This window comes from Paramormyrops kingsleyae, chromosome 1 (assembly GCF_048594095.1).
Source record: "Paramormyrops kingsleyae isolate MSU_618 chromosome 1, PKINGS_0.4, whole genome shotgun sequence".
NCBI classification, from domain to species: Eukaryota; Metazoa; Chordata; class Actinopteri; order Osteoglossiformes; family Mormyridae; genus Paramormyrops; species Paramormyrops kingsleyae.
The window spans coordinates 23,888,882-23,915,401 of record NC_132797.1 but is presented as its reverse complement, the minus strand read 5'-3'; the positions used below and the strand labels follow the sequence as shown (position 1 = coordinate 23,915,401).

At 41.0% G+C, this 26,520-nt stretch overlaps 3 protein-coding genes across 8 annotated transcripts; 1 reads left to right on the top strand and 2 right to left on the bottom strand.

The window, feature by feature from the left end:
• Positions 1 to 5,406: 5,406 nt before the first annotated feature.
• tubb6 (tubulin, beta 6 class V) lies at positions 5,407 to 9,031 on the bottom strand. Of its 2 annotated transcripts, none has more exons than XM_023800312.2 (4): positions 8,793 to 9,031; positions 8,216 to 8,324; positions 6,924 to 7,034; positions 5,407 to 6,625 (listed from the first exon to the last, which is right to left on the bottom strand). In XM_023800312.2, exons 1-4 carry the CDS (start codon positions 8,847 to 8,849, stop codon positions 5,562 to 5,564), a joined length of 1,341 nt encoding a protein of 446 aa, XP_023656080.1. In that variant the 5' UTR covers positions 8,850 to 9,031; the 3' UTR covers positions 5,407 to 5,561. The 2 variants fall into 2 exon arrangements, with proteins under 2 accessions (XP_023656080.1, XP_023656081.1); XM_023800313.2 differs by having other exon boundaries at positions 5,407 to 6,620; positions 8,793 to 8,932.
• Positions 9,032 to 10,106: 1,075 nt separating this feature from the next.
• Positions 10,107 to 15,256, bottom strand: cidea (cell death inducing DFFA like effector a). Its single transcript, XM_023800295.2, has 5 exons — positions 14,758 to 15,256; positions 13,748 to 13,886; positions 13,194 to 13,346; positions 11,413 to 11,585; positions 10,107 to 10,860 (listed from the first exon to the last, which is right to left on the bottom strand). Exons 1-5 carry the CDS (start codon positions 14,961 to 14,963, stop codon positions 10,761 to 10,763), a joined length of 771 nt encoding a protein of 256 aa, XP_023656063.1. The 5' UTR covers positions 14,964 to 15,256; the 3' UTR covers positions 10,107 to 10,760.
• On the top strand, positions 14,448 to 25,645 carry eci2 (enoyl-CoA delta isomerase 2). Of its 5 annotated transcripts, XM_023800290.2 has the most exons (11): positions 16,262 to 16,376; positions 16,548 to 16,577; positions 17,211 to 17,373; positions 18,095 to 18,193; positions 18,763 to 18,948; positions 20,791 to 20,860; positions 21,742 to 21,844; positions 22,324 to 22,444; positions 22,930 to 23,019; positions 23,722 to 23,865; positions 24,572 to 25,645. In XM_023800290.2, exons 3-11 carry the CDS (start codon positions 17,266 to 17,268, stop codon positions 24,725 to 24,727), a joined length of 1,077 nt encoding a protein of 358 aa, XP_023656058.2. In that variant the 5' UTR covers positions 16,262 to 16,376; positions 16,548 to 16,577; positions 17,211 to 17,265; the 3' UTR covers positions 24,728 to 25,645. The 5 variants fall into 5 exon arrangements, with proteins under 5 accessions (XP_023656057.2, XP_023656060.2, XP_023656061.2 ...); XM_023800289.2 differs by lacking the exons at positions 16,262 to 16,376; positions 16,548 to 16,577 and adding an exon at positions 14,448 to 14,570; XM_023800292.2 differs by lacking the exons at positions 16,262 to 16,376; positions 16,548 to 16,577 and adding an exon at positions 15,383 to 15,651.
• Positions 25,646 to 26,520: the final 875 nt, after the last annotated feature.

Sequence of the window (26,520 nt, the reverse complement as noted above, 5' to 3'; positions counted from 1 at the left end):
AATCCTTCATGCACGGATGTATTGACCACAGGATGAGCAAATGTTAGATCAAAGCAATCGTCTCCCAGAGAGAGGATCCAGTTGATGGAGTCAGACTTGTATCAGGGTAAATCTCTTCAAATTAATGCCATAGCCTGTTAAAAGTCATGTTAATGGAATGCAAACTTTTAATCCTACCTGTCTGCAGTAACACTGCTGCTAGCTAAAATGAAGTCATAGGTTACACCCATGTTCGTAGAATATGTTTATATCTACGGTGCATGTATTTATGTGGGTTAATGTGACTGAATAAAATAATGTTGTGGTCCTGTTTTCAGTACAGCCTTTATTGCTAGACCGGGATGATAATAGACTTTTCATGCCACCTGACGCACTTTGCTTTTCTGCAACATTTGACCAAACATTAAGTCGATTTAGATCAACTTAGAATCATTGCTTCTATTAGATGCAAAACAAACTGTATACACTGCATATAAAATTACAATATCACTAGCAGAGGTTTAACTTGGTTTGCAATTTTCAATCTAATCTATATGCATTTTCCTCAAACTATTTCTTTGAGAAATTGTGGCGTTATCAATGCCCATATTCATGTATTATTTATTTGTCCTCTAGAGGGCAGCACAGCCAAAGGGACCACCTGTTGCACCAAGTATCCCCTCTGATGAAATGAGTGGGCCAACCTTATAAGGCAATATTTTTATAACACTTGGCTGCTGCTGACAGAGTCACATGCCATAATAGGCAGCAGGTCACGGATTCAGTCATCAAGTACAAAATTCATAGTTTTTCATTTGGTCCATGTTGAAAACTTAAGTTTGACATTTCATTCTCTGGCTAATCATAGGATATTTTGCTGGGTAAGAGAGGATATTTCAGAGCTGAAGTGTTTCTTCTACCAAATTTACAGTGTATATAAAAGTATAATAACATGTTCCATATATATATATATATGTATATATATATATATATATAGAGAGAGAGAGAGAGAGTATATACCATATGTAAATAAGGTTAACCTTATTATGATTTTCATCTCATTGACAATTTTAAAACTTTGTCATCCAACAAACTTTTTTGAAGAGAGCAAAAGAAAATGTTATTGGATATAGATTTTCTGGTTCCCATGGTGACTGGGATATTTTATAGTGCATTGTATCATTTTATAGACCATAGGTACTAAAGTAGCATATAGATTACTGAGGCTAGCCCAAATGCACACCTAGGAACCAACCTAGGAGATAAAACCACTTTTATACTCATGGTGTCCTGACATCACTCTTGTATGGGAAGCCACTTTGCAGTGCAATATTGCAGCAACTCCATGAAGGGGAAACACATTGAGTTGTAGAGTGATTTTGTTTTAATAAATACATTAGTATCTATGATCTTTAATAGCATAATAGTTATTATTTGGTCCCTCGTTCCCCTGGCAACTGAAGCTTAGTCATTGTACAAGTATGCCACCTTTTGCCAGAAAAAATTAAATACCTTGTTCTTGTTTGCTGTTTTTGGAGCAGATGGGAAATTTTTCAACTTTAATATTTGTTTGAACTCATTCAAACTATACATATTTTTGGTCGGTTTCGCATGGTTTTACGATACTGAGGCAGATAACGTCATTTAGAGAGCAGATAATTTCTGAATGTTAATCATGCAGAGGTCTGCGGTGAACATCTGGGTTTACCTTTTTGAACATCATAACTCTGTTCTGCATTTAATTGCAAAGTTGCCAAAAAGTAAGAGATCAAAAAACCTTTGCAATAAACTGGCTGGACGCAATATCATCTTGGGTCTACTTATGGTGTATTTTTAAGAACAGAAAACAGAACAGAAAGCCAACACTATGTTGTTATAAGTTCAATGTGTTACTGGGCAACAGTTTTACGGAAGCCTTTTTTTCCCATGTTAAATCTTGGCTTGGTTTATTATGAGCACACGCTATGATTTTCAGAAACATTATCATGATATGTGACTCATAAACATTCTCCAGCAAATGAGAAATGCTAATGAATTTGGAGAGTCGACCGCATTTGTCACCAGTTCTCGTCATGGTATTGAAAGTTGGATAGATTTACACAAGCCACAGACAAGTAATGCTATGAACTCTCCAACTAATGGAGCCCCAGATAACTTGAGGTCATTACTACCTAGACCATTATTAGCTGTGGATGATGGCTCCTTAAAACTCTGACATTAAGAATTTGGTCTTTCTCTTGGTCTATTGGCCATAGTCAGCCTATTCCCATAAGAGCCAATCCTATGAGTTATAGCCTCTCAATTAATGAGTAGGCTGAAGGAGTAGTGCCTCACAGATACTACAGACCCAATCAGATAAGGTTGCTACTGGAAGTGGCACATGCACAGCATGAGATAACATGTTTAAAGTGTTTCTTAGTGCATCATCGCCTTTAAAGGTCACCCTGAGTCAGATTTCACCATGAGTAAATGGGATGTGCGCCATCAGCTTGTTGGGGATCTTCTGAATATGTCACTTTGGGCAAAATGACCTGCTAAATAAAAATAAATGGAAATTAATACTATCTGTACTGTAACATACTGTCATAACTTAAGAGGTTAGCTTTATACAGAACCTACATATAAACAAGACTGTGAGCCCTAATTGTTCAACATTATGACAAGGATCTGGATGATTATATCGCGGTGGTTATGGACAGCTTGGGGGAATGAAGTGGCAAAGCGATAGCAAAACCTGCAAAATCTACTTCATCTTGAGGAAGCCACAGATGCATTTAACCCACAGTGTCATCTTCTCTACTAAGGTGCCTCAAAACGACATTGTCTACTTTATCATGTCCCTGATCCTCTAGCCTTTAGGAATAACAACGCAGGCCGGAATAACGAAATATCCTGCTCTACCACATTCTTCCTTCGACAAACCATGCGATGCCAAGCAATCAGGATCTTGATTTGTTGAGTAGTCAGACACGATGGTGGCTGATTAGATTAATCAGAGTTTCGGGAACAACTTTTATGGAAAATGTGGACAATGTTTTGTTTAAAAATATATTATTATTAAAAACTGCTGTAGTTGTAAGTATCTTCAAGTAAACAAGTGTGATCAAATGCTTAAACCTCAATAACAAAACCTTTCATATTGGGCCAAGAAAATAATCTTGGGGCAACAGAAGACAGAAGAATAGAATAGAAGTTCTTATAGATGGAAACACTAATAGATATTCGATATTACTTGTTTTCCTGTTTGACTTGTATGTTCAGATTCTACATGGCCTGACTCAGAGACTGAAACAAGCTTTCCAACAGCTCACTCATGTAACCTTGCAACCAGACCCGAGGTTATAGCTGTATGTACTGTACCATATTTACAGAACTCTGCTCAGAACATCTACCTCAAGAAAAGGTTGCAGGAGAAGCCAAATCTAATCAATGTGTATGCTGCCTTTAATACCAAAAACATATGTGGTATTCATAGTATTAATATTTAATTTTGTTGCCACGGAGCGTATTTTGTGCTAAATATTTGATGTGCTACACATTGGATGTCTGTTAAACATTTATGGATGTATATAAATTTCAAATACAAGTCAATAATTTAATTTATTCTACAAATGTTTTTGAGCATTATGAAAGATTGAAGAAAAAATTGTAAATCATCCGAGTAAGCTGTTTGAATTTATTTATTTTGTTGCATAACACAAAAGAAGCATTGTTAACGATAATAACCTTGTTTTGGCAGGGAACAGTGTCGTCCGCTCTCTGCCAAACAGGAAGTCTTACGAAGCAGCTGCGCTGATGGAGGATTGTGTCGCTTCTGTTAGAACGGTAATGATTTCCCTGAAGGCATTCGAGAAAGCCCAGGGCAATTGCATTTGCAAGCAGCAACAAGAAATGTCATTACAGTTAAAATGAGATTTAATTACAGAGAGCATGTTTCAATGTAATGCATATTCCTAGCTCTGTAGCCTCTCCAGGTTCTCCAGTTGGAACTTCTAATAGCCCAGTTTGTGTATCGACACTAGTGACTGGTCAGGATGGGAGGAAGCTGGCCATCATACAGTTATGAGAAAAAAACTGCGATATGAGTATAAAATGTGTGTATTGCTTTTAAATGAGACAGTCTATCATTACGACTTAAACAACAAATCAGTTGGCATTTTAGGGGCCATTTAGGCACATTGATTCATCCATCTTCTATACTGCTTGTCCTATATAGGGTTGTGGGAATCCACAGAACATTCACACCTACAGACAATTTAGAAACTCCAATTCACCTTGCTGTGTTTTTGGACTGGGGGGGGGAAACCGGAGATCCAGACAATACAGATAATTCTTAATGATTCGTAAAATTATCCTCACAGCTGTGTACCTCCTTCAGTGACCTCCGCCCATGATTTCCGCCCATGTTTTCACTGTCAGCTGTAGGTATCTCTTCACCTTATGGGCTGCAGGCTCTAACGAGTGATGTGACACATTCAGAGGTACTTGCGCAATTGGATTAATAATGCATATCTCGACAAAAATTGACGTTTCTCAGAGCAGAATGTCTTCCAAAGGGACTCGTCATTAAAACTGGGGGATGTCAACGGATCGAGTAATTAAGTAAAGCTATTAGAATAAAAAATAAGTGGAGTGATTCACTTTAGCTCCACTCTTAACGTTCAGGGAATGTTTATTCATGAGTCACATTTCTGTTTGCAGCATGTTGTGATGCAGAAAAAAATTAATTAGATGCAATTCACACATATCTTATCTTATACATTACTCAAATGAATAAAGTTATCCTGCTTACATTAATAAAAAATTAATCTTAATGAATTCTTGTGTGTTTTTACAATTAAGCATATCAATAATGTAACAATAAGTACCCTATTTGTAAACATCCATTTTCTGTAACTGCTTGTCCTATTCAGGGTCAAGGGGGGTCTATTCCAGAGGCTACGGGCACAAAGCGGGGAAGAACCCAGGATGGGGTGCCTATCCTCCACAGAGCATCCACACACACCATTCACATCCAAGGGGAATTTGGCAACTCCAATTAACATCAGCACGTTTTTGGACTGTGGGGGGAAACCCCACGATGACACGGGGAGAACATGCAAACTCCACACACATGGAGCCATGGCAGAGACTCGAACCCAGATCCCACTGCACCACCCCTATTTATAATCAAACATGAAGAAATTCAATAGTAAGTAAGTTAAAGCTGGTAAAGCCTGTGATAAAATGTAGAGGAAAACATTTTGTACATGTTTTAAGAAATAAACTTGCTAATACTCCCAAAAATCTAAAATCATACATATAATGGAACTGAGAGCACTAGTCATGTCATGGGGGAATATTAAGTCTGCCATATTAAAAGCTTGAAAATGCATTATTTTTTATTTCTGTTTTTCTGACTTAGGAGAAAAATCACAGGAAAGGATATTGTGAAGGATTTTTATTGCAGTGGTTGCTCACATTGTTCGAAAGGCATTACAGCACTCTGAAAATTTCACAGCTTTAAAAAGGCCGTTACCATTATATTTAAATATGCCAGTGCCTTCATGTGGTAAAAAAAAAATAATGGAACCATGATCATTTCACTCATTGGCCTCTTCTTCGTCATCCTCGAATAACTCATCTCCGTCGTTGGCGGTGGCTTCCTGATACTGCTGGTACTCTGAGACAAGGTCGTTCATGTTGCTCTCGGCCTCGGTGAACTCCATCTCATCCATGCCCTCGCCGGTGAACCAGTGCAGGAAGGCTTTGCGTCGGAACATGGCGGAGAACTGCTCGGAGATACGCTTGAAGAGCTCCTGGATGGCTGTGCTGTTGCCAATGAATGTTGAGGCCATCTTGAGGCCGCGGGGCGGGATGTCGCACACGGCCACCTTGACGTTGTTGGGGATCCACTCGACAAAGTAGCTGCTGTTCTTGTTCTGGATGGCCAGCATCTGCTCATCCACCTCCTTCATGGACATGGGTCCGCGGAAAACAGTAGCTACCGTCAAGTAGCGGCCATGCCGAGGATCGCAGGCGGCCATCATGTTCTTCGCGTCAAACATCTGCTGGGTGAGTTCTGGCACAGTGAGGGCGCGGTACTGCTGGCTCCCCCTAGCAGTCAGTGGAGCAAAGCCGGGCATGAAGAAGTGCATCCGAGGGAAGGGGACCATGTTAACAGCCAACTTGCGGAGGTCAGCATTCAATTGGCCAGGGAAGCGCAAGGAGGTCGTTACTCCGCTCATGGTGGCTGACACCAAGTGATTGAGATCTCCATATGTGGGCGTGGTCAACTTGAGAGTCCGGAAGCAGATGTCGTAGAGCGCCTCGTTGTCGATGCAGTAGCTCTCGTCTGTGTTCTCCACCAGCTGGTGCACGGAGAGTGTGGCGTTGTAGGGCTCCACCACGGTGTCTGATACTTTGGGCGAGGGCATGACGCTGAAGGTGTTCATGATGCGGTCGGGGTACTCCTCGCGGATCTTGCTGATCAGCAGGGTACCCATGCCCGAGCCGGTGCCGCCACCGAGGGAGTGGGTGAGCTGGAAACCCTGCAGGCAGTCACAGTGCTCGCATTCCTTCCTCACCACGTCTAGGATTGAGTCCACAAGTTCAGCACCTTCCGTGTAGTGGCCCTTGGCCCAGTTGTTGCCTGCACCTGTCTGTCCTGCAAGGCAACAGCAGTCAGGAACCAACTAGCTGCCCAAGACAGTCTCATTGGCAGGAAGCAATAGGCTAAATCTGTCATGAAACGTCACATAAATCAACACCCCCTTTAGCTTCTGGTACAACCATCTCAAGTCTTATGAACGCACTTAGAAATCTGTCACAAGCCTCAATGGTATGTAAGCCTGGTAAGCATGAAATGAGTGTGTTAAGTGTTTATAGACAGTTGCAGGGACATTAAAATAGGAGCAAGATAGCGATGGAACCAGGAGATAAACATGTTAATCCTTTGAGCTCACCAAAGATGAAGTTGTCAGGTCTGAAGAGCTCTCCAAAAGGCCCTGACCGAACACTGTCCATGGTTCCAGGTTCCAGGTCCACCAGGATCGCCCGGGGAACATACTTGTGAGCTTAAAATTATTAATATACAGACACAGTATCAGCTTCTGGAAGACTGAACTACAGTAGTACAGTGCAGTAGTGGTAGAGCCGCCATATGATATGAGTTTGCGGATGTGTAGTTAGAGACATGAGTTTTTACCAAAATGAGGGTCACAATGAAAATTGTGTAAATGCTGAATGTATGTTCTGTGGCTAGCACAGTGGATCAGTGGGTAGGGCTGGCATCTTGTACCCCTGGAATTATGGGTACAAACTGGCCCAGTTCTCTCCGTTGGTAGAGTGTTGCATGTTCTCATTGTGTGCTTCTTCCTATAGTCCAATGCCATGTAGTTCAGGGGAATATATAGACCCTAACGTGTGTTTGAATGCCGACTGATGAAATGGCATCCTGTTTGTTTTGGATCCTGCTTTACTGTCTGCTTGCTCTGAATTGATGTAAATAACTGGTAAAACTGTTACTGAAAGGGGGCGGTAAGATATGTAGTTTATACAAGGGCGACAAAAACGTTATATTTTCTTTACCTAGGAGTTTGGCTTTAAGAGCATATTTTACAAACACGGGCGAGCAGTGTTGCCAACTTTGGTTAGCTGGTTGGCCTAAGATTTTCAAATCGAGACAAGTTTACACACGCATAGAGTGACCAGATAATCCATGTCAGGGAGGACACACTGAGCTAGGACAGGAATTGTAAATTACCATTTCAATTAAACAGACCTGGATTTCACTTGAGCACCGAGTTCTTGCTGTGTGCTGATTGGTCAGTCTCCTATAATCATGCATATGTCACTAATGCTAATGTGAAACAGCTGGATGAGCCTTTCAGTCAAGGAAACAAACTAGTCAAAGCACAAGAAAAGCTGAACTATTTGGGCGAGTACAGGAACCTTTCAATTTGAAAGTAGTTTGTAAAACCCGAAGTAGCTCAAAGTGTCCTCCCTGACATGGATTATCTGGTCACCCTACACACGCATGCACATGTAACAGTTTTATTACCGTGCAAATTGTCTGTAGGGTTTGCAAACTACCCCAACGATTTCGATGTGGCTAATTTTATGTTTATAATGGAATTATATAGATTTGCCGTAAGATTACTTGCGTGAGCGTCACGCCAGATGCGTGAGAGCTGGCAGCCCTGTGGGAGGGGGATTAAAAAGGCGTTGATTCATACACCCCCCCAGGCAGACTCACAGGATGCCTCGTTGTAATAGACGTTAATTCTCTCAAGTTGAAGCGCTGAGTCACCAACATAGTTTCCTGCTGGATCGATGCCGTGCTCGTCGCTGATGACTTCCCAAAACTACTCCGGAGGTCAAAACAAAAGAATATCGCATATTTTCGTTTATAGAGGGAAAAAGTATTACTTAGTTTTTATCAATTACACCCCCCCACGCCCGCCAGCATTCTCCGGATACTCTCCGGCCAAACTGCAGTCAGCTCCCAGCACTCCCAGGGCATGTCCCAGAAAACCCGTTACAAAGGGATCGACGACATGTACAGCTGGATTAACGTTAAAAACGTCTTAAAAGCACATTTTTGTATAATTTTAGAATAATCTGTGAACACAAAGTTAATGTTACAAACAAGAACTCAAAGGACATTTACTTCGAATATTAATTTTAGGTTAGAGAAAAAATTGAGTAGCCCAAAGAGAACGTCATTTTCCATATTACTTACTCTCACGATAAGAACAAACCCACGAATCAATCAGTCAAGGAATAAATTAATTATATCTATGTACTAAAAAAAAATAAATCTGCGAACTTGCCTTGGTTCCAATCTGGTTGCCACACTGCCCCGCCTGTATATGTACTATTTCCCTCATCTTGATTGCGTACCGGCTAGCCGACAATCCAAAACCTATAAATGAAAAGTTTGCGGCCGGACTAGGAACAGAAATACTTCTGCTTGTCGATCCTCCTCCCAGCTGCGCGTCCACACCCAGAGCACTGGCGCGTTGCCCCAGAAAAGTGACTGACACGCCGGCTGTGCAATCACCAGTCTGCCGGCCTACAGCGCACGTTCAGTATATATAAGATTCGCATATACTGCTTTATAGGGATATGCGTCGTATGGAACTGGGCTCTTTGTACGTAAAAGCAAGATCCTCTTCTATAATAGCGTCTTTAAAGAGTATTACACCTCGTGATATAAAACGAAGTAAAGCAATTTACAGGACGTGGTTTGAGACATTTGATTTAGAAAAAACCTTTTTTGTTAAATCGATATGGTTTACATTTTGGATATCAGTGCCTGGCTGTGTGTGTTTTGAGCATGCGTGGTTGTCTGGGTTTCCACCTGCGTTCTCTACACGTGTGGTTTTGGTAGACTAGTGCATATAAATTGCCCTTAGTATGTGTTAATGCGGTGTTGGGGAAGTTAGAAAAGTAATCCATTACAGGTTTTCTTTTATCCAACCAGTTGAGCATAGATCTGTTAGTCATTGAGTACTCAACTGATGTGTTGAAACAAAAGTCTGGATTTGTACTTTCTGGACCTGAAGTTTCCATCTCAGTCTTTAATGGATTACTTTTGTGAGTAATTTTTCTAACACAGTTTAATGTAAACATGCCCTTTGATGAACGGACGGAACGGATGCTTCAAACTCTAGGTTACAAACTCACCACAATCTTGCATTAGTTATGGAATTTTTGACTGAATAGGCCTAGAGTAAGAGTAACTAGGGCCAGCATTGTATTTATTCAAAATTTAGAGAAACCTCGCATTTGAATACCAGAGCTATACAGGTGGGAGTCTGTAATCCAAGATAGCACCATATGTTGATAGCCTCATTGTTTGTGGCACCATAAAACATCAGTGGGTGACACAGGCACCATGATTTCCATTGTTTTCTCAGTAAAATCCATGCACTGTGTCTCATTTAGCAGCCAATCTCACCTCGCCAGCAGCCAAACGATTAGCAAAGTAGAAAGATCAGCAAACCCACACAAAGCAAGCCATTGCTTCATGGAAACCAGGGCATTAATCGTTTTAGAGTGGAATTCTGGAGGCACTGTGAATCGATTTCTGTTTTAATTCCGCTTTTCAAAACACCAGTCTGTCTAAGCAAATGAGTAGCCCATTCCAGATAAAGACCAAACTTTAGATGAAGTTTATTTAGAGAGTGAAACTTGTGCACGATGTCACAAATGATCTGCATGTAGTTGTACACAGCTTAGGAGGACGTCTTAATGTTCCAACTTTAAAACTCAGATCTAAAATTTCAGACACTTTATTTAACAAAGACAAACACTGTGTAGACATTCTCCCAGCTACTGTAGTTTGACGCTCATTGATATAAAACCTAAACTCAAAATCTGACTTGTGGTCAGGATTTTGAGATATTATATCGGGCTACCAATACCAATTCAACCATTCACCATTCAAGTGTCAGTACCAGTATGTACAAGTGACCTGTTCATTTCACCCCCCAAAATAAGCTGAAGCCTGCTTAGCTGAAATGTGATAAATCAATCAGAAAAACAATTAACATAACAAAATTGAACATTTCAAGCTGTAAGCAGCAGAACTGTGTTTCTGGGAAGTGTTTTTAATATAAGGAGAAATTAACATATGACACAAGAAGATGCTTTAAACATTTCAGAAGCATGCAGGTTTTACTCTGGTGGCAAGTGTTCAATTGCAGCTGGAGTTAGAATAGACAGTACAGACAGTACGGTACCCAGACATCAATCCTGAAACCCATTTCCACACAAAGCAATGTCCTAGTTGCCTTCTAGTCGTCATCTTCAATGTGCTGCAGCAAATAGGTGGAACCACACAGCAGAAAGTGGCCTGACACTTGAGCCACATATGTCAGGCACTGCAGGATCGACCTAAAATGGGGGAGGGGGAAGAAATTCCGATAGGGCACCCAGCTATGACATTCAAGTGGCCTCTGACAAAAATGACCCTGCCCTCCCCACCCAATGATCCCTAAACATTTGGACATTCGAGGGCCCCTGTCAAGTGCTGGGATCTCTGAGCATGCCTGGATATACATGCCCTTAGCAGGGGGAAGGGGGGCAAAACCTGTTATCTGTAAGAAGTGTCCCTATTAGGATGCAGGGAAGAGCTGTATCACAGGCATCATTCATTGATATGCCATGCCAATGTTAGAGTCATGTGAACAGCCCAACTGGACCCTGGGTAATGTAGTTAACCTTCAGATTGAAAGTTCAAAATAATAATAATAAAACACCACAGTGGTGCTACAATTTTTAGGCAAAGCTGCAGAATGGAAAATTTCCATCCAAGAGATAAGCAGGAAATATCCTCCTTAATATTGTATCTGAACTATCCAATTAAAGCTGCTCTCCTGACTAATCAAAGATTGCAAAACAGCAAACATCCATTTAGCACACTTCTCCTTGTTGTTCCATACTCACTTCAAAATTACCTTTAACCCCATGCACTGTATCTCATATGAGAAACTGTACATCTCATATAGGGTAGCCTGTATGGCCAAACAGCCAATGAAGTCTTTGGGATTCAGCTTGTACAGGTCAAAGCTCAGCTTTGCAATTCCACTTTTCTTGAGCCGTTGGAAACCTGGGATGCCCTGCATGATAGAAGCAAAATCAAACATTGCCACATAGTCACATCCCCGTTGTTTTGGAAATAATTATGCGACCAAACCCATTTTCGTTTCCTGCGTTTCTAATTAAAGTTAAACACCACTGCCCTCTAGTGGAGAACTTTAATATTCCGTATGAAAGGCATGACGAAGGTTACTAAGTGCAGGTCGGTTGACAAATCACCAACCCTCCACCTCGTACTGTAGATATTTTTGGTCCAAACAACCTCAGTTAGAATTAAAATTAACCTCGTAGAATACAGATATGAACAAATGAATTCTTTATCAAATTTTGTTCTGTATATTTGCCTTTTACATTATAATGTGGAATGAAGTGACAAATTTAAGATTTGAACAAGTTGATGACCACTTACTGTATAAAATGTGTATTTACAATTAACAGTCAAAAGTCTGGAAACACCTACTGAAAATCATTTGTTTTTCCAATAAGATAATGACCCTAAGCTCACCTCAGGATTATGTAAGTAAGTATTATCTTGCAAACAGGGAAAGACATGGAGTGCTGCAACAGATGATCTGCCCCCCACAATCTCCCAACCTAAACCCTATAGCAGGGGTGGCCAACCTCATCTGCAAGGGCCGGTGTGCATGCAGGTTGTTGGGATAACCTGTAGGTCAGCTGTTCAAACCCAGGTGTGAGGACTCTTCAGCCAGTCAGTCCTCAGATTAGTAATCTAATTAGGGAATTACAGTGAAAACCTGCATGCACACTGGCCCACTGCGGATAAGATTGGCCACCCCTGCCCTATAGAGCTGGTTTGGGATGAGCTGGATTGAAGAGTAAGAGCAAGGCAGCCAACTTGTGCCCAGAATTTGTGGAAACTCCTTAAGGACTCTTGGAGAAGCATCCCGGGTGGCTACATCTGGAAGCTGGGTGAAAGAATGTCACGAGTCTGCACAATGCTGTCATTGAAGTAAAAGGGTACTATTATGAAGAACCCAAAATTTAAGAAAATTTTGAGATGTTGAATATCTGACATGCATTACTTCACTGCCTCAAGGCATTTTACTATATGGTGAATAACATGCTAATTTATATCCAGATTTTTTCTTTTACTGGTACTGTATATGGGCTTATTTGCAAACATAACATAAAATCAGAGGTGGAGATTTCAGATCCAGAGAGTACAAATACAGTCCAAGATTTTGTTTCAATCAACCAGTTGAGTACTCTGTGACTGTGACTCTTTATACTCAACTGGTTGGTTGAAACAAAATCTTGGTCTGGATTTATACTCTCTGGACGTGAAATTGCCATCTCTGCATAAAATAAAACTGAATTATCATGCCCTACCACCAGGTCCAGCAAATACAGTCAGGAATTAAATCTAGAACACAACCAGCTATGTTACTGTACCAGATAATGTAAAACAGCATGACCATCACTAAGTTGTCACCATTTATTATACTGTACGGTATTATATTGCATTATACTGTATTATATTATACTATAGTATTTATGTTTGTTTTGCACATGGAGCCAGGAGAAACGCAATTTCGTTCTACCATGCACTCTCAAACTGTGTAGTACAAATGACAATAAAGTTTTACTTTGACTAAGAGCGGAAGCACCTTGCTCTGGGTCCATCTCTGCCCCTTCTCCAGCACCATCAATGGCGTGTTGGCAGGCAGTGATTGGAAGAAGGCCTCTGTGTCCACCACTGTGCCATCTTCCTCCAGCACCAGGGTCAGAAGCTCACTTGTCAGCAGGAAGATATTCACAACCTTTGGGGGGTTCCGGACAGTATCACAGTGCAACTAACTGGAGCAATGAAGGAACTGCAACTCAGTCACTTGACAGCTTATGGAGGAACAGGATATAGGAAAGCATTATACCAATATCATAAGTATCAAAGTAGCAATATCCCAATTAGACTACTGGTTGAATGGGAGAGCATATTTAGTGATAAAATTCAACAGCATAATGAAACAAACGTGGTAATTTGACAATTCTAAGAATTAAATGCGAGTTGTAGGCCTAAGTAAATGTGCATTGGAGGACAATGATTCATTGCTGCAATAAAAACAATGTGAAGCAACCAATGGCATTGCCAAAAAAGTTTCGGGATCACATAAATCCCAACAAACACCACGCATTACAAAGTCATTCCGTGGGAGGGTCGTACTTTGCTTGCTAGATCATCTAGGGACGCGGCTACCACGCCTCTCCGTCGGCAGCGGTTATACGTGCAGATCCGGAAGGGACGGGGCTTGGGTGGGGGAAGGACCTGACCGGTGAAAGAGGTGCCTACCGAGGTCACAGACCTGCAGAGGTGTAAATACATTTATGTCACGAGAGCGGAACCGCTCCCTCCTGATTCATAAATATCATATATCTTTCAACACCAATTAGTGTAGTTTCGCACACGTGAAGCCCTCACCTAGTAGCATAATGAAATACTAACAAACAATAGCAAAACAGTATGTATGTAATAACAATGCAATTATGGAAACTGCGACTTCCGAAATCAAGACAATAAAACTGATATGCAATGTCTATCTTTATATTAAGCAAATGCACTGAAACATAGCTATTGCCTCACGTTCAAGACAGCAATTTCTTATCTTCCGATCTTTTTCGATATGTCGCACTATAGAACCATGATTTCTAGGTGGCCCAGTTTCAAGCCCTTAAACTTCCACAAAAAAATCTGTATACCTCATTTTTGTGGCAACAGGCACTTTTCATCGAGTTTATGTACTCCGTGAATATACCATTACAGATACTGTATCCAACCGGGTGAAGACCGATCTAGTAGAAATGCTAAAATAATCAAAGTGTAACGTTTGCTGCAATCAAAAATATTCACTGGATACGACGCATTTAACTTTAAAAACTATACAATTTCCGTCCAATATGCCATAGCCAGGACAGTCAAAAGGAGTCGCTGATTTATTCTAATTAGCAAAACGCACCAGCAGCTCTGGGGATCGTCAGCAGTATAATCGGTGAGTCTTAAGATTTGTTTGTTGCACCAAGAAATTCCCATTCCATTGTTGTAATTTATATAGGCTATATACAAATGTTATCATATAGCGAATATATTGAATGTATATATACACTGCGCATGCAGTCACATTAAGGTTTAAACAGCAAGTTAAAACAGTAAAATATGAAACTGACAAACTAACTCACCGCACTAGAGACCCCGGGACTAGCGTTTTCACATACTCCATGCTGGATCTAATGCGCAAAAAGTCCGAAAAAGATAGAAATGAGTTCGTTTCAGCAATGGAGAACTTTCCCCCTAAAATAATTAGGGTCAGAAGTAACAGGCTGTGTTGCCACAGCTTGCTGGGGTCAGCGGGCGAGGAAAATGTTTTCTTAATAACATTAATCATACACGATTGGTTGTTTGAGGGTGACGAAAAATATCAGGCTAAATCAGGCCAAAAATCAAGTGGTTCAGAATATCGTTATTTTTATTTAGAAGTTAGTGTACAAAAATTGCAGCTGACAATAGGTAATTGGCACAAGAATGAATCATATCCGCTAAACTAAACTTGTGGAGCAAGTCAGAGACCCACGTTTCGCTTGAAAAAACTTTGTGAGAATCCTACTATAAATTAATTTTATGTAAAGACAAATGGATAGCATAATCGGGTTTTGTACCATGATTATTGCTCTGAATGACGACTGTCAAGTGTTTATTCATTGTATTTCATCTATTGCGTGTATTGTATTCAGGCAGTGGGCGCGACTCTACAGACAGTAAACATTATACGCCCACATCTGACGCGAGTTTCTGCACAAACTGTCCAAAGGATGGACCTTTTAATATATTTATTGTAGTTGCTTTTGTCTTAATGGGCATTAAAAACAATACCATTAATGCAAATTGTTTGAATTTTCTAATACCGAGCCTTTGAGCATATTAACGTTACAAAACTTTGGCTTGGTTATCTCTTTTCCTCCTTTGGTCGATGACCTACAGTATAAAACGCTTTCAATTGCACTGATTTCTTCTTAGCACGGCAAACGTAAACGTCGGCAGGCTTGCGTGAGACAAGTCGGTACACACATTTACATGTATGTAAGTTTTTTTTTTTTTTTTAACTTTTTAAATTGTCTGTAGGGTTTTCAGACTGTCCTGCGCTTTTGATGTAACTAATTATAGGTTTATAAAATGTAATATAATATAGATTTGCCGCAATATTTCTTGCGTGAACGTGGGAGTCTGAAATGCGTGGGAGTTGGCATTTTTGGATTATTCGTTTGGATTATTTGTTTTGACCTATGTTGCTTTGGTTGTAAAAGGACGTCTTTAAAATGGATATCAGTTAGCAGCTTCGCGGCAGGCTACCAACGTACTGATACGTTACAGGTATTTTGGGATCTGAAAATATAATTTAATACAATCCAGTGTTCGTTATTAATTTAGTAATATACAATATAACTAAATAGCCAAATGAATTATAGGTCCATAATTTCTCCAGTAACTGATGTTACAGTAGTGATTTGTTATTGTTAATATACGAATATGCCATGTAGTGGGATTGTGTGAGCATCCGCCAGGCAATAGGTGGCAATATAACTTTCAAAACTCCCTTCAAAGAGACCGGGAGTAGAAGAAGAGCTGATGACTGTATCTACCAATCGGGTAGCGGCTGAGGCGGGAAATGGGCGGGACCGGGAACCGGTCAGAGGCAGTACTGCTTTATCCAGGAGTCTCTAGCTCGTCGTACTTTTGACCCAGTTGAGATGGCTATTGCTTTTTCCTTGTTCGCTCCGTGGCGTTTCGTCAGATCTGCCAGGTGATATGCAGTTAATTTTCTTGCTTAATACCGGAATTTTTCGCCGTGCCCGTTAATCCTTTAGAAATACGCTGAATTTGCATCCGAGAAGTATGTTGCATGTCTAAACTGGTGACTGACAGCGTTTTCTTTCTCCATGAATGTCATTCTTGTTCACCTAAACTCCTAAAGTAACTTAAGACTCAAATTAAACTGCTAGTGGTGAGTTAGCCGTCCTTTGCATGGGGTATTTTTTTGTTGTATTAATATTTTATACCTCCTAGAAATGCAGATTTGGATACATTCCCAATGTAATTCAACACTGCATGCACTTGTGAGTTGGATTAGATCTGTATACTTATAGCAATTATTTGTAAGTATTAATAATTTATAATTATAATTTATAAGTGGTAATAATAATAGTAATAATGATAACAATAATAATTCCTCCATGGCTGAATTGGCTTGTTATATCATGGCCGGTAACATTGGCACAGTTGTAATGTCCTTGACTTTCAGGTGCTCTTTAGTTTAAAATAATTTGGTTCAGAAAACTGAAGTCATGTTAGTAAAATTAATAACCTCACCTTAACCTTGAGTCATCTTGTGAGCTGTCCCTTATGAAGCTTAAAACATCAGGATTAATAGCATGAGAAAATACAGTCCTAACTGTTGTTATAGTTGATCTTTTTTTTTTTTTTTTTTAAATTCATTAGGCTTCAGTCACTTGGTGTTTGACATTATGTTTTCTAAATATATTTTGTTTCCCTGACCATTGGCAATTTGTAATTGATTTGGCAAACACACATTTACAGTTTCAGTTTTGTGTTTGGTTTTGTCTGTTAACGTTTCCAGAGTTGGACAAGTGTGGCGGGCTCCTGTACTCCAGTTACACACAAGTCGGTCAGTGATGGAAGCGACGCCGGAGGATTTCAGTCAGGCCAAGAGCCAGCTGGGCACACTGAAGACTGACCCTGGCAATCAGGTCAAGCTGAAGATCTACGCCCTCTTCAAGCAGGTCAGTCAGTCGGCCCACATTCATGCTCCTGCCATTGGCTATTGTGCAGCTCAGGAACAAGGATGGAGATATCGCTGTCTTTGGCACATGTGTTTTGAAGTTTCAGTCAGATTAGGAATATTTATGGTCCGTCTGTGAGATCTGTGCTTTTTTTAATGCAATGAAATAGAACGAAGCTAAAGTAGTGCTAGTATTTATAATGCAGCATTCTTTAAAATGTTTCCTATAGTAATTTATGTATAAAAAAATGCAAATAACAGATTTGAATCTTAAAGCATAAAATAGGGCAAATATATCAGCCCTAGGGGGCCCTGTAAAAAATAAAAATAAAAAAAATAAATAGCCTTCACTTGCAGTGAAGTCGCTGTTTATACTGTGCATGTACTACTTGACTTACAGTGAAGCATAGTACTGCCCTGCCTTGCAGTGAAGTCGCTGTTTATACTGTGCGTGTACTACTTGACTTACAGTGAAGCATAGTACTGCCCTGCCTTGCAGTGAAGTCGCTGTTTATACTGTGCGTGTACTACTTGACTTGCAGTGAAGCATAGTACTGCCCTGACTTGCAGTGAAGTCGCTGTTTATACTGTGCGTGTACTACTTGACTTGCAGTGAAGCATAGTACTGCCCTGACTTGCAGTGAAGTCGCTGTTTATACTGTGCGTGTACTACTCACTTCTGCTTTCCCTTCTGTGTCTCTTGGTCTGCTTTGGGCTTGCAGGCGACTCAAGGTCCCTGTAACACGCCTAAGCCAGGCATGTTGGACTTTGTCAACAAGGCCAAGTGGGACGCCTGGAGCTCCCTCGGCAGCTTGCGTCCGGTAAGTTGCCCGCCATTGGGCCCTGGGCTTGTATGTCAGTGGGTTTATCTAGGAAGCATACTGTTCTCACTTTATTTGAGTTCAGACTTTTAAACAAATAGTGAGTTCTGAGTGGGTGAGTTTCCTAAGTTTAGAGATGAACTTTGTTACAGATATTATCAAAATACTGATGACCAGTGTCTCTGCTCATACAATATATGAGACCCTCAGAGTTCCCTCACATTAGTGTTTATCATCATGTATTGTTTGTAATTAATGCATATTAAAGTCCATTCGGATGTTATGGTATGCTTACATGCAGCCTATGAATATTTTATGAATGTCTTACGAAGGCACAGACATGTATACCCCAGTATTAAATTTGACTTAATTTATCCCCCCAATAAATAGACTTTTGATATGGGGGGGTGGAGCACAACTTAATAATTTAAATACAAACACTCTCCTACAACAGTGTGTGTCTGTAAAAAATAAAAAATGACCCCCCCGTCCAGGGTCCTGGTGTGTTTGATGCCTTGTCCATCCTGCACAAAAGAGGGGAGGCATTTTCAGGGTCTCTGTATCTGCAGGAGGAGGCCAGGCAGCAGTATGTGGACCTAATCAGCAGCCTGGTAGCCTCTGAGAATCCCATCCAGGCGGCCCCGACCGCTGCTGGGGGCGCCCCTGCTTTCCAGACTATCGTCTTCTCCACCAAGGACAACATCAGCACCATTCGCCTCAACCGGCCCGAGAAGAAGAACGCCATCACCATGCAGGTAGGCAACTTGGCCTAAAACCAGCTGACGGTGAGCTCCTTGACTCCCACCATCGACTTAGTCGATGAGGTTAAGGCTTATGAAGAGCTATGGCTGGATGTGTGAAGATGCACGTTGGACTTTCTTTCATGTATATGTGTAAAAAAAAAAGTCTTGTGAAAATATTGGAATTAGGAGCAAAAATGGCATGTAAAATGTTATCAGCTCTTCATCTAAATTATAAAAATAAAGTATGTAAACTTCTAGGACAAGGGGACCTCACTTTCATTTACACGCCGTTAATTGATGGATTTTGCTGTCAGTAGGGTGACCAGATAATCCATGTCAGAGAGGTCACTTTGAGCTGCTTCAGGTTTTACAAACTGCTCTAAAAGTGAATGGCTCCTGAACTTGGCTAAACAGTCCAGTTCTTCTTGTGCTTTGATTGGCTTGTTTCCTTGAAAAATTCATCACATTAACATTAGTGACACATGCATGATTATATGACACTGACCAATCGGCACACAGCAAGAACTCAGTGTGTAAGTGAAATCCAGGTCCTTTTAACTATAATGGTAGTTTACAAATCCCGTCCTAGCTCCCTGACAGATTATCTGGTCACCAGCTGTCCGTATTCTGAAAAGCTTTGTTTTTCAGTGCTTATTTTGATACCTAATTTACTGGATTCTCTGAGAAATATGAGGGTGAAATTGATCAATACTTTTGCTGAAGAAGGCTAAAAAAATCATTGACATTCAGTGTATGATTTAAGTGCAGTTTTTGAAAGAATTCATGACTATTATTAAGACGCACAATCCGAGTCCTTGAGGAAAGGTAATCGACCGCAGGTTCACAACGCAACTCATTTCCACGTTTACGACAGTTCTGCAGGTCGGGGTAAAGCGGAGGCGTGTGCCGGGGTGTCAAAGGTTACAAAGTCACTCTGCACAGTTTACATCAGCTTGTTATAGAGTCCTAATGATTACATTCTCTGTGCATTATGAAGTGCTAAATAATAATCCATACTCAAATATTAGAAATTAATACTGACTTCAGCCTCATATCGGCGAGATGAATATTTAAAAAGATATTTAGCATAAACACTGGTAGAAAGCCAGATGAGATGAACAGGCGAGCCATAACTTAAAATGAACTAGAAGTAAAATTCATATCCCCAGTTAGTTTTGCATTAGTCTAACAAATTAACATAAACTAGCAGTACTAACCAGACCTACGGTTAATGTTTATGCTATCGCTTGTGTGTATATAAAGCTTATTCTCATATATATTATAAGGTAATGCGCTTGCGACATCCCGGCACGCCTCCACTTTACCCCGACCTGCAGAACTGTCGTAAACGTGGAAATGAGTTATGTTGTGAACCTGCAGTCGATTACTTTCCTCAAGGACCTGGATTGTGCGTCTCAATATGTAGAAATTGAATTTACGTACTGAATTCAGATTCAACTAATAAATTCAGATTCAAACTAATAAATTCAGATTCAGTTTAATGCGAAAACTGCTGATTCAAATATTTACCATTCATATTGAGTTTCTAGTGGACCAAATATCAGCCCATAAGTATCATGGCAGGTTACCACAATGGAAATTTCTGCACTGCAAAAACAAGATCTCTGTTTAGGGGCCATTCCTACCCATTTTCAGAGAAATCCAATGAGTTCACAAAAGTTTTCTTACAACTCAATGTACAGAAATGAAGACAAAGAGACAAAGCAACTTTATTGACTGACTCATCAAGTCAGTCATCGGCTACCTCCCAGCTGAAATGAATGTGCTATATGTAGGTGTGTTGAGGTCTGGTTTTAATGCTCATTGGTTGTGCTTCGGTTCTGTTTCCACCAGATGTACAATGAGATCATCAAGGCTCTAGAGCTTGCTGGCAAAGATGACTCCGTCCTAACCGTTTTCACAGGTAAAGGGGTCACAATTGACCATCTTCTAGGTAGTGTCAGTTGAGCCTCTTGGTAATTTTGGCAAAGTTGTGGTAAATTAGGAAGGTAGGACCTATCATATGAAGTCTCAAGATTTTTGCAAAACATTTTATGAACATTCTATGAATCCTTCAAGTATGGGTTCAGGATCAGCTCTACTTGATTTCACTGTCCATGGATAGCTGATACTTTTCTGCTTACAAATGTTTCTCCTACATTTGTTTTCAAAGTGAAACTGTACCCGTTTACATAACACAAGTCAAGAAATACCGTGTAGACTTATTGTCCATGGCGTCTTAATGACTGGACAGATGAGGGGTTTCTTGTGACCCTTGTATTTTTAATGTAATTTTTGTTGCTTTGTTTGATTAGGGAATGAAAGTACTGCTGAATTCTACAGTTCAGCTGTTTTAATCATTCCTGCATGGAACACTGTGTCCATTTGATATGTTGTACCACTAGAATCTGTCTCATTTCAGTTAAAATCCATTGCTTGTTGGTGTGGTTACTGTCCTTCAACGCATTCAGGATTGAGGGTTAAATCTTGCCCCTGCTCTGTAACGTGGAGTTTCTATGTCGTCACCAAATTGCACAGGTTTTGTTTGTTTCTTCCAACAGTCCAGAGACATGCAGTTAGGAAACTCACAAATATATGTTCCCTGCAACTGAGTGGCCCATAGACTTGCAGCCTGTGCATACAAGGATAGGCTCCCAGCTCACTGTGACCTAGTAATGGATACGCAATTATAACAGAGAATAGGCAGAATGATTGAAAATCGCTATCATAAATAGTTTGTTTGTGTGGGTGTGATTTAACCACCTGATCTAACTGCTTTTATTAACTGTGTCATGGAACACAAAGGCACTGGAGACTATTACTGCAGTGGAAACGACCTGAACAACTTCACACACATCCCCAAAGATGGAATCGAGCAAATGGCTAAGGATGCCGGCAAGTTGCTCAAGTAAGGCTAGTTTTTCCAGTGGAGACTTCCAGTGTTTACTGGGGTTTTTTCAGCCTGCTGGCTGCAGGGCAATAGGATGGGGTTGCAACAAGTGCAAGATAACTACCTTTTATGTATTTTTGTTTAGTGTTTAGCTGTCTATGCCCCTGATGCACGCTCCCATGTTTACAACAATATGCCTTTAATTTATACCCATATACATTCCCATGTGCAGTTGTGTAAATTACATTTGCATTCACTTTTAATTCCTTTATCTGACACTTTTATCCAAAGTGACTTACTGTATGAGGAAGGGTTAAAATGTTATGTCTGCAAAGCTGCATGTGTGAATGAGAGGTGTCCCACCCAGGATGTACCCCAGCTTAGGCCCTCTGCGTCAGACTGCAGGATTGCATCATCCCTGCCATAGTTGCATGCTCTTTGTTTCTTGGCTACCCCTGCGTGTTGTTCCTGGTTGATGAGCTGCCTCTTCCCCGTAGGGCGTTCGTCAGCGCCTTCATCGACTTCCCCAAGCCTCTCGTCGCTGTGGTGAACGGCCCGGCTGTCGGAGTCTCCGTCACGGTGCTAAGTCTCTTTGACCTCGTCTACGCCACGGAAAGGGTTAGTTCTCCTCTGAGATGCCCGTTTCAATTATAGAGCAGCTTGACAACTCGACATTAACTTATATAATAATATGAAATATGATATCATATTAATATGTAATAATATGAAAAGGTATAGAAGGGAAATTCCTTGTATAACACACTGCTGATATATTAATAGTTAATCCCTTTGTGGTCATTGTTGCAATATTCATGACCCTAAATACTGCTTACAGGTGAGTCTCTGATCAGCTACATATGACTAACATCTGTCTCTCTGGCTGCAGTTGTTTTCAATAAAAAAGAGATATTTCCAAGCAGGAAAATAGCAGGAAAGTTATGGGATGTCAGTGAGCTGTTCACTCTCGTTTGCAGTGTCCCCTGTGCACCACTAGGGGGTGTATAACCCTGCTTGTCTCCAGGCTGGCAGGGGTTAGATGGTGAGTTGGACAGGCCTCTTTCTGCAGGGTTCTGTGTTTCACCGTGTGCACATATCTTGCGCAGGCGACGTTTCACACTCCTTTCAGCCAGCTGGGACAGAGCCCAGAAGGGTGTTCCTCCTACACCTTCCCCAGACTCATGGGACCCGCCAAGGTGAGATCAGGGAATCCAGTCCCTCTCTGCTAGCCTTCCAATCAGGATCCTGCCGCTTATCTTTACAGATGCAAATGACGGGTAGATGGAAGTCGTGTCATCGGGCAGTTAAATATCATGTTGAAAATCGCAACAGGGACCCCCCACACAGTTCACATTTTTGCTCACCTCCAGCACACCTGTACCTGATGTTATTCATTGGCTGGGAGCTGGGCGGAAGCAAAAATGTGAACTGTGTGGGAGTCCCTGAGCACTGGCGTGAGAAACCCTGTTACGACATGCTCATAGTAAAACCAACCCCATATTCAAAGCCTGATTTGTTTCTCATAGAGTCTAGATATCCATTACTTATACAGTGAAAAGGAGATAATTTATTATTATATATCTTGAGGATATAATTTAAAGGTCTTGTGCTTATTTGCCTGAGAGCGAATCTGAGTATAAAGGGCGTGGTGGTAATTTTTCAGTCCAGTGCCAAACCGAAACACACTGCCTGCTAATGAGATAATTGCTCCAGAGCTGCGTCTGGAACAGAGAATTCCCGATGCGTGACCCTTTGAAGTTCCGCGGCACGCTGCATGTCTTTTCTCATCATCAATCGCCCGTCTGCGGTGTGCCGGAGCGTGCAGCTATGAGTAGGCGCTGTATCATTACCCCCCCCTCCCCCATCTAATGGGACGTCCCGTTCCTCCCCCCCCCCAGGCCAGCGAGGTCCTGCTGTTCAACAAGAAGCTGACAGCCACAGAGGCGTGCCGACTGGGCCTGGTGACGGAGGTGTTCCCCGATGGCTCCTTCCAGGCAGAGGTGTGGGCCCGGCTACGGGCGTACGGCAAGCTGCCCCGCAATGTAGGTGTCAGCCCCCCCCGCTCGCAGGCGCTTGTCACGTGGCGCCTAATTACTGCCGACGCCTTCCAGAGGTTCCGTGTGTGACTGCCATGTAAACCTGAATCGCCTTATTTGTTTTCATGGGGTGATGGGATCCATAAATATAAAAAATCGGCGTGCAGAGGAAATGACCGCATGCAGTCAGCTTAATGGCTTCATTGCACCTCAGGTTGTCTGGGTCCCCGGGGAGGGGGGGCACACGTCTAATAGGCACCTATTTATAATGATTCTTGGTTTTTCCATACATGAAATGCAGATGAAAGTTACCATGTGAGATTGTACTTACAATATAAAAGTCCTATACTTCTAAAAGCTCTAAATTCTGATATTTAAGAAAAAAATTATCATCCATATATCCAATAGAAATAGCAGTATAGTCATGTGAATTATCGAATTATTTTCAGTCAGTTTTTTTTCTGTTTACTAAATGCACATTTGCAAGGATTGGACAATGTGATTTTCTTAATTCCTTCAATTGTTTAGACTTTTTTTTTGCTACTTTGACTAGGCAATTTTCCCTGTAATATGAAAGAATAATCATGTAATTAATGACTAATCTTATACCCTATTGTGTGCCTGTTTGTCCCTGTCCAATCAGCTTTGCGTATGTAATATAAGGGTGTGTGCCCATTGCTCTCATGCGCTGTCTTCCCATCCCCTCCCCCAGTCCCTGGCCCTGTCCAGGCAGCTGGTGCGACAAGTGGACAAGGAGCGGCTGCACCAGGTGAACGCCAGCGAGGTGGCCCGGCTGGAGGAGCGCTGGCAGTCGGACGAGTGCATGAACGCCATCATGAGCTTCTTCCAGGCCAAGTCCAAACTATGAAGCTGGTCCTTCACCCCGGGAGGGGGAGGAGTCTCGGTGGCCTCCCTCGTCTGCTGCTTTGGGGTCACTGTGGTGGCTTTCCCTCTGTGAAATATTAACCCAGGGGATGGGGCAGCTAATCGCGGCTGCTTCTCTGGGCTAGAAGAGCCAAGACTCAGCTTTCATTTACCTTCCCTCCAGTTGTTTGTGTAAATCATTAACAATGAACCATCGGGGACATTACCTGGTGACATTTAATGCTACTGCTAACGAATGATACAGTGATACACTGCTAACGAATTTGATACAGTAGGACCTAATACTTTATAACACTAGTATCGGGTTTGTATTTTTTTTTAGTAATGACAGTATTATGCTAATTTTAAGGCTGTGGAGTTTCCAGCTAATCCGAACAGTACAGTTTGGCGAAATCGGGGGGGGGGATTGCCTAAACTTTTCAACCTTTGCATTTTCCTTTCCTGATTTATACAATCTGTAGGTTAAAAAGTTGTGGTTTTCAGAAGCAGCTCCCCTGATGAGTTTTAAATGACGTCTTTGTTGGCGGATCAAAATGCTAATACTGTGACCTAACTGGGGGTCTGGGCCAGTGTGTTCATTTGTCATGTACTAAGATTAATTATGAATAAATAGCACAAATTAAACGTAAATGCCAGTAGTATAGTCCTAATTGTGCTTCAAAAACATCATGAAATGTGCAAAAGAGCCAAACTGTGCCTTTCTTTTTTAATTCAGTATACAGTGTGAGCCGCCCCGAGGGTCTGTCGCAGTACATTTTAAATCTTGTCAAACCAATAAATAGCCAGTGGAAAAACATGCTGGCAGGTTACTAACCTCTTATGGAAGGTGGTCTGAGCATTTTGATCCATGCTGGTTTCTAAGTAGAGTCCTTCAGAATAAATAAATGATTGATTAATTTAAGTGAATCTTACTGTTTTTTAAGCTAATGTCTCCACTAGAAAATGTGAAGTTGTGGTGCTTGACTTCAGATGGTTTTATTTTTATTAATTTACACTGGTGTTACACAACAGTTTGCAAAAGTAAATGAATTTAAGTATTTCTAAAGTATAAACAGTAATAAACACATTCAGAAAAACCCTATTATAACCGAAGTAACCTGAGTATTTATATTGTAAGGAGTTTTCTGGCGACAGGAATCATTTTTGAAAGCAGCTACTTTCCATCAGTTGTCAAACTGTTGCCAGTTTTGTTGTATTTTCAGTTATTTCCACTAGAGGGCAGGGTATACCAAATTTACTCCTGGCTGTAGCCTTTTGATGCTCATGTGTGATACACAGTGCATATGCTATCAAATTTGGAATATATTTAATTTCTCCCATGTGTTAGACAACAGGAGGTAACACGAAAACATTTGTGAAACTAACATGACTTGACAGAGCTTTAGCTTTTAATCCTTAAGCATTAAGAAGCTTCTGATCAAACACAGTCCTAGATGTTGTAACTTTCTGAGATGCACTTACCTGCCCAGTTTTCAAAACGTAACTATAAATCACTAGTTAGCTTTTAGCTTTAAAAGTGTGTGTTAAGCAACTGGACCATTTATGTGAAAACTGGTACAAATTATGTTGATTAACTGTGTCTGAGGGGAAGTGCTCTTGTAAGCAACCTTTTATTGACTAATCCAATAAGATCATGAAACAATTGTATTGCTTTATGAGCTGTAATCACAGTGTGTTTTGGTTTATTCCACTAATTTATCTTATGGGTAAACATTCACATTTACTACCTGTATTTAGCTGTGAATGTGACTATTCAAACAAAATTTACTATAAATG

Coding starts and splice junctions, on each gene's coding strand:
- eci2 (XM_023800288.2), top strand. CDS start 16,324: ATGGCTATTGCTTTTTCCTTGTTCGCTCCGTGGCGTTTCGTCAGATCT. Junction 16,377..17,210: donor CGTTTCGTCAGATCTGCCAG/GTGATATGCAGT, acceptor TAACGTTTCCAG/AGTTGGACAAGTGTGGCGGG. Junction 22,445..22,929: donor TCGTCTACGCCACGGAAAGG/GTTAGTTCTCCT, acceptor TATCTTGCGCAG/GCGACGTTTCACACTCCTTT.
- cidea (XM_023800295.2), bottom strand. CDS start 14,963: ATGATTAATGTTATTAAGAAAACATTTTCCTCGCCCGCTGACCCCAGC. Junction 13,887..14,757: donor GTCCCGGGGTCTCTAGTGCG/GTGAGTTAGTTT, acceptor ACACCTCTGCAG/GTCTGTGACCTCGGTAGGCA. Junction 13,347..13,747: donor TAGATGATCTAGCAAGCAAA/GTACGACCCTCC, acceptor AACCCCCCAAAG/GTTGTGAATATCTTCCTGCT.
- tubb6 (XM_023800312.2), bottom strand. CDS start 8,849: ATGAGGGAAATAGTACATATACAGGCGGGGCAGTGTGGCAACCAGATT. Junction 8,325..8,792: donor GCAACCAGATTGGAACCAAG/GCAAGTTCGCAG, acceptor CCTCCGGAGTAG/TTTTGGGAAGTCATCAGCGA. Junction 6,626..6,923: donor ACCTGACAACTTCATCTTTG/GTGAGCTCAAAG, acceptor GTTGCCTTGCAG/GACAGACAGGTGCAGGCAAC.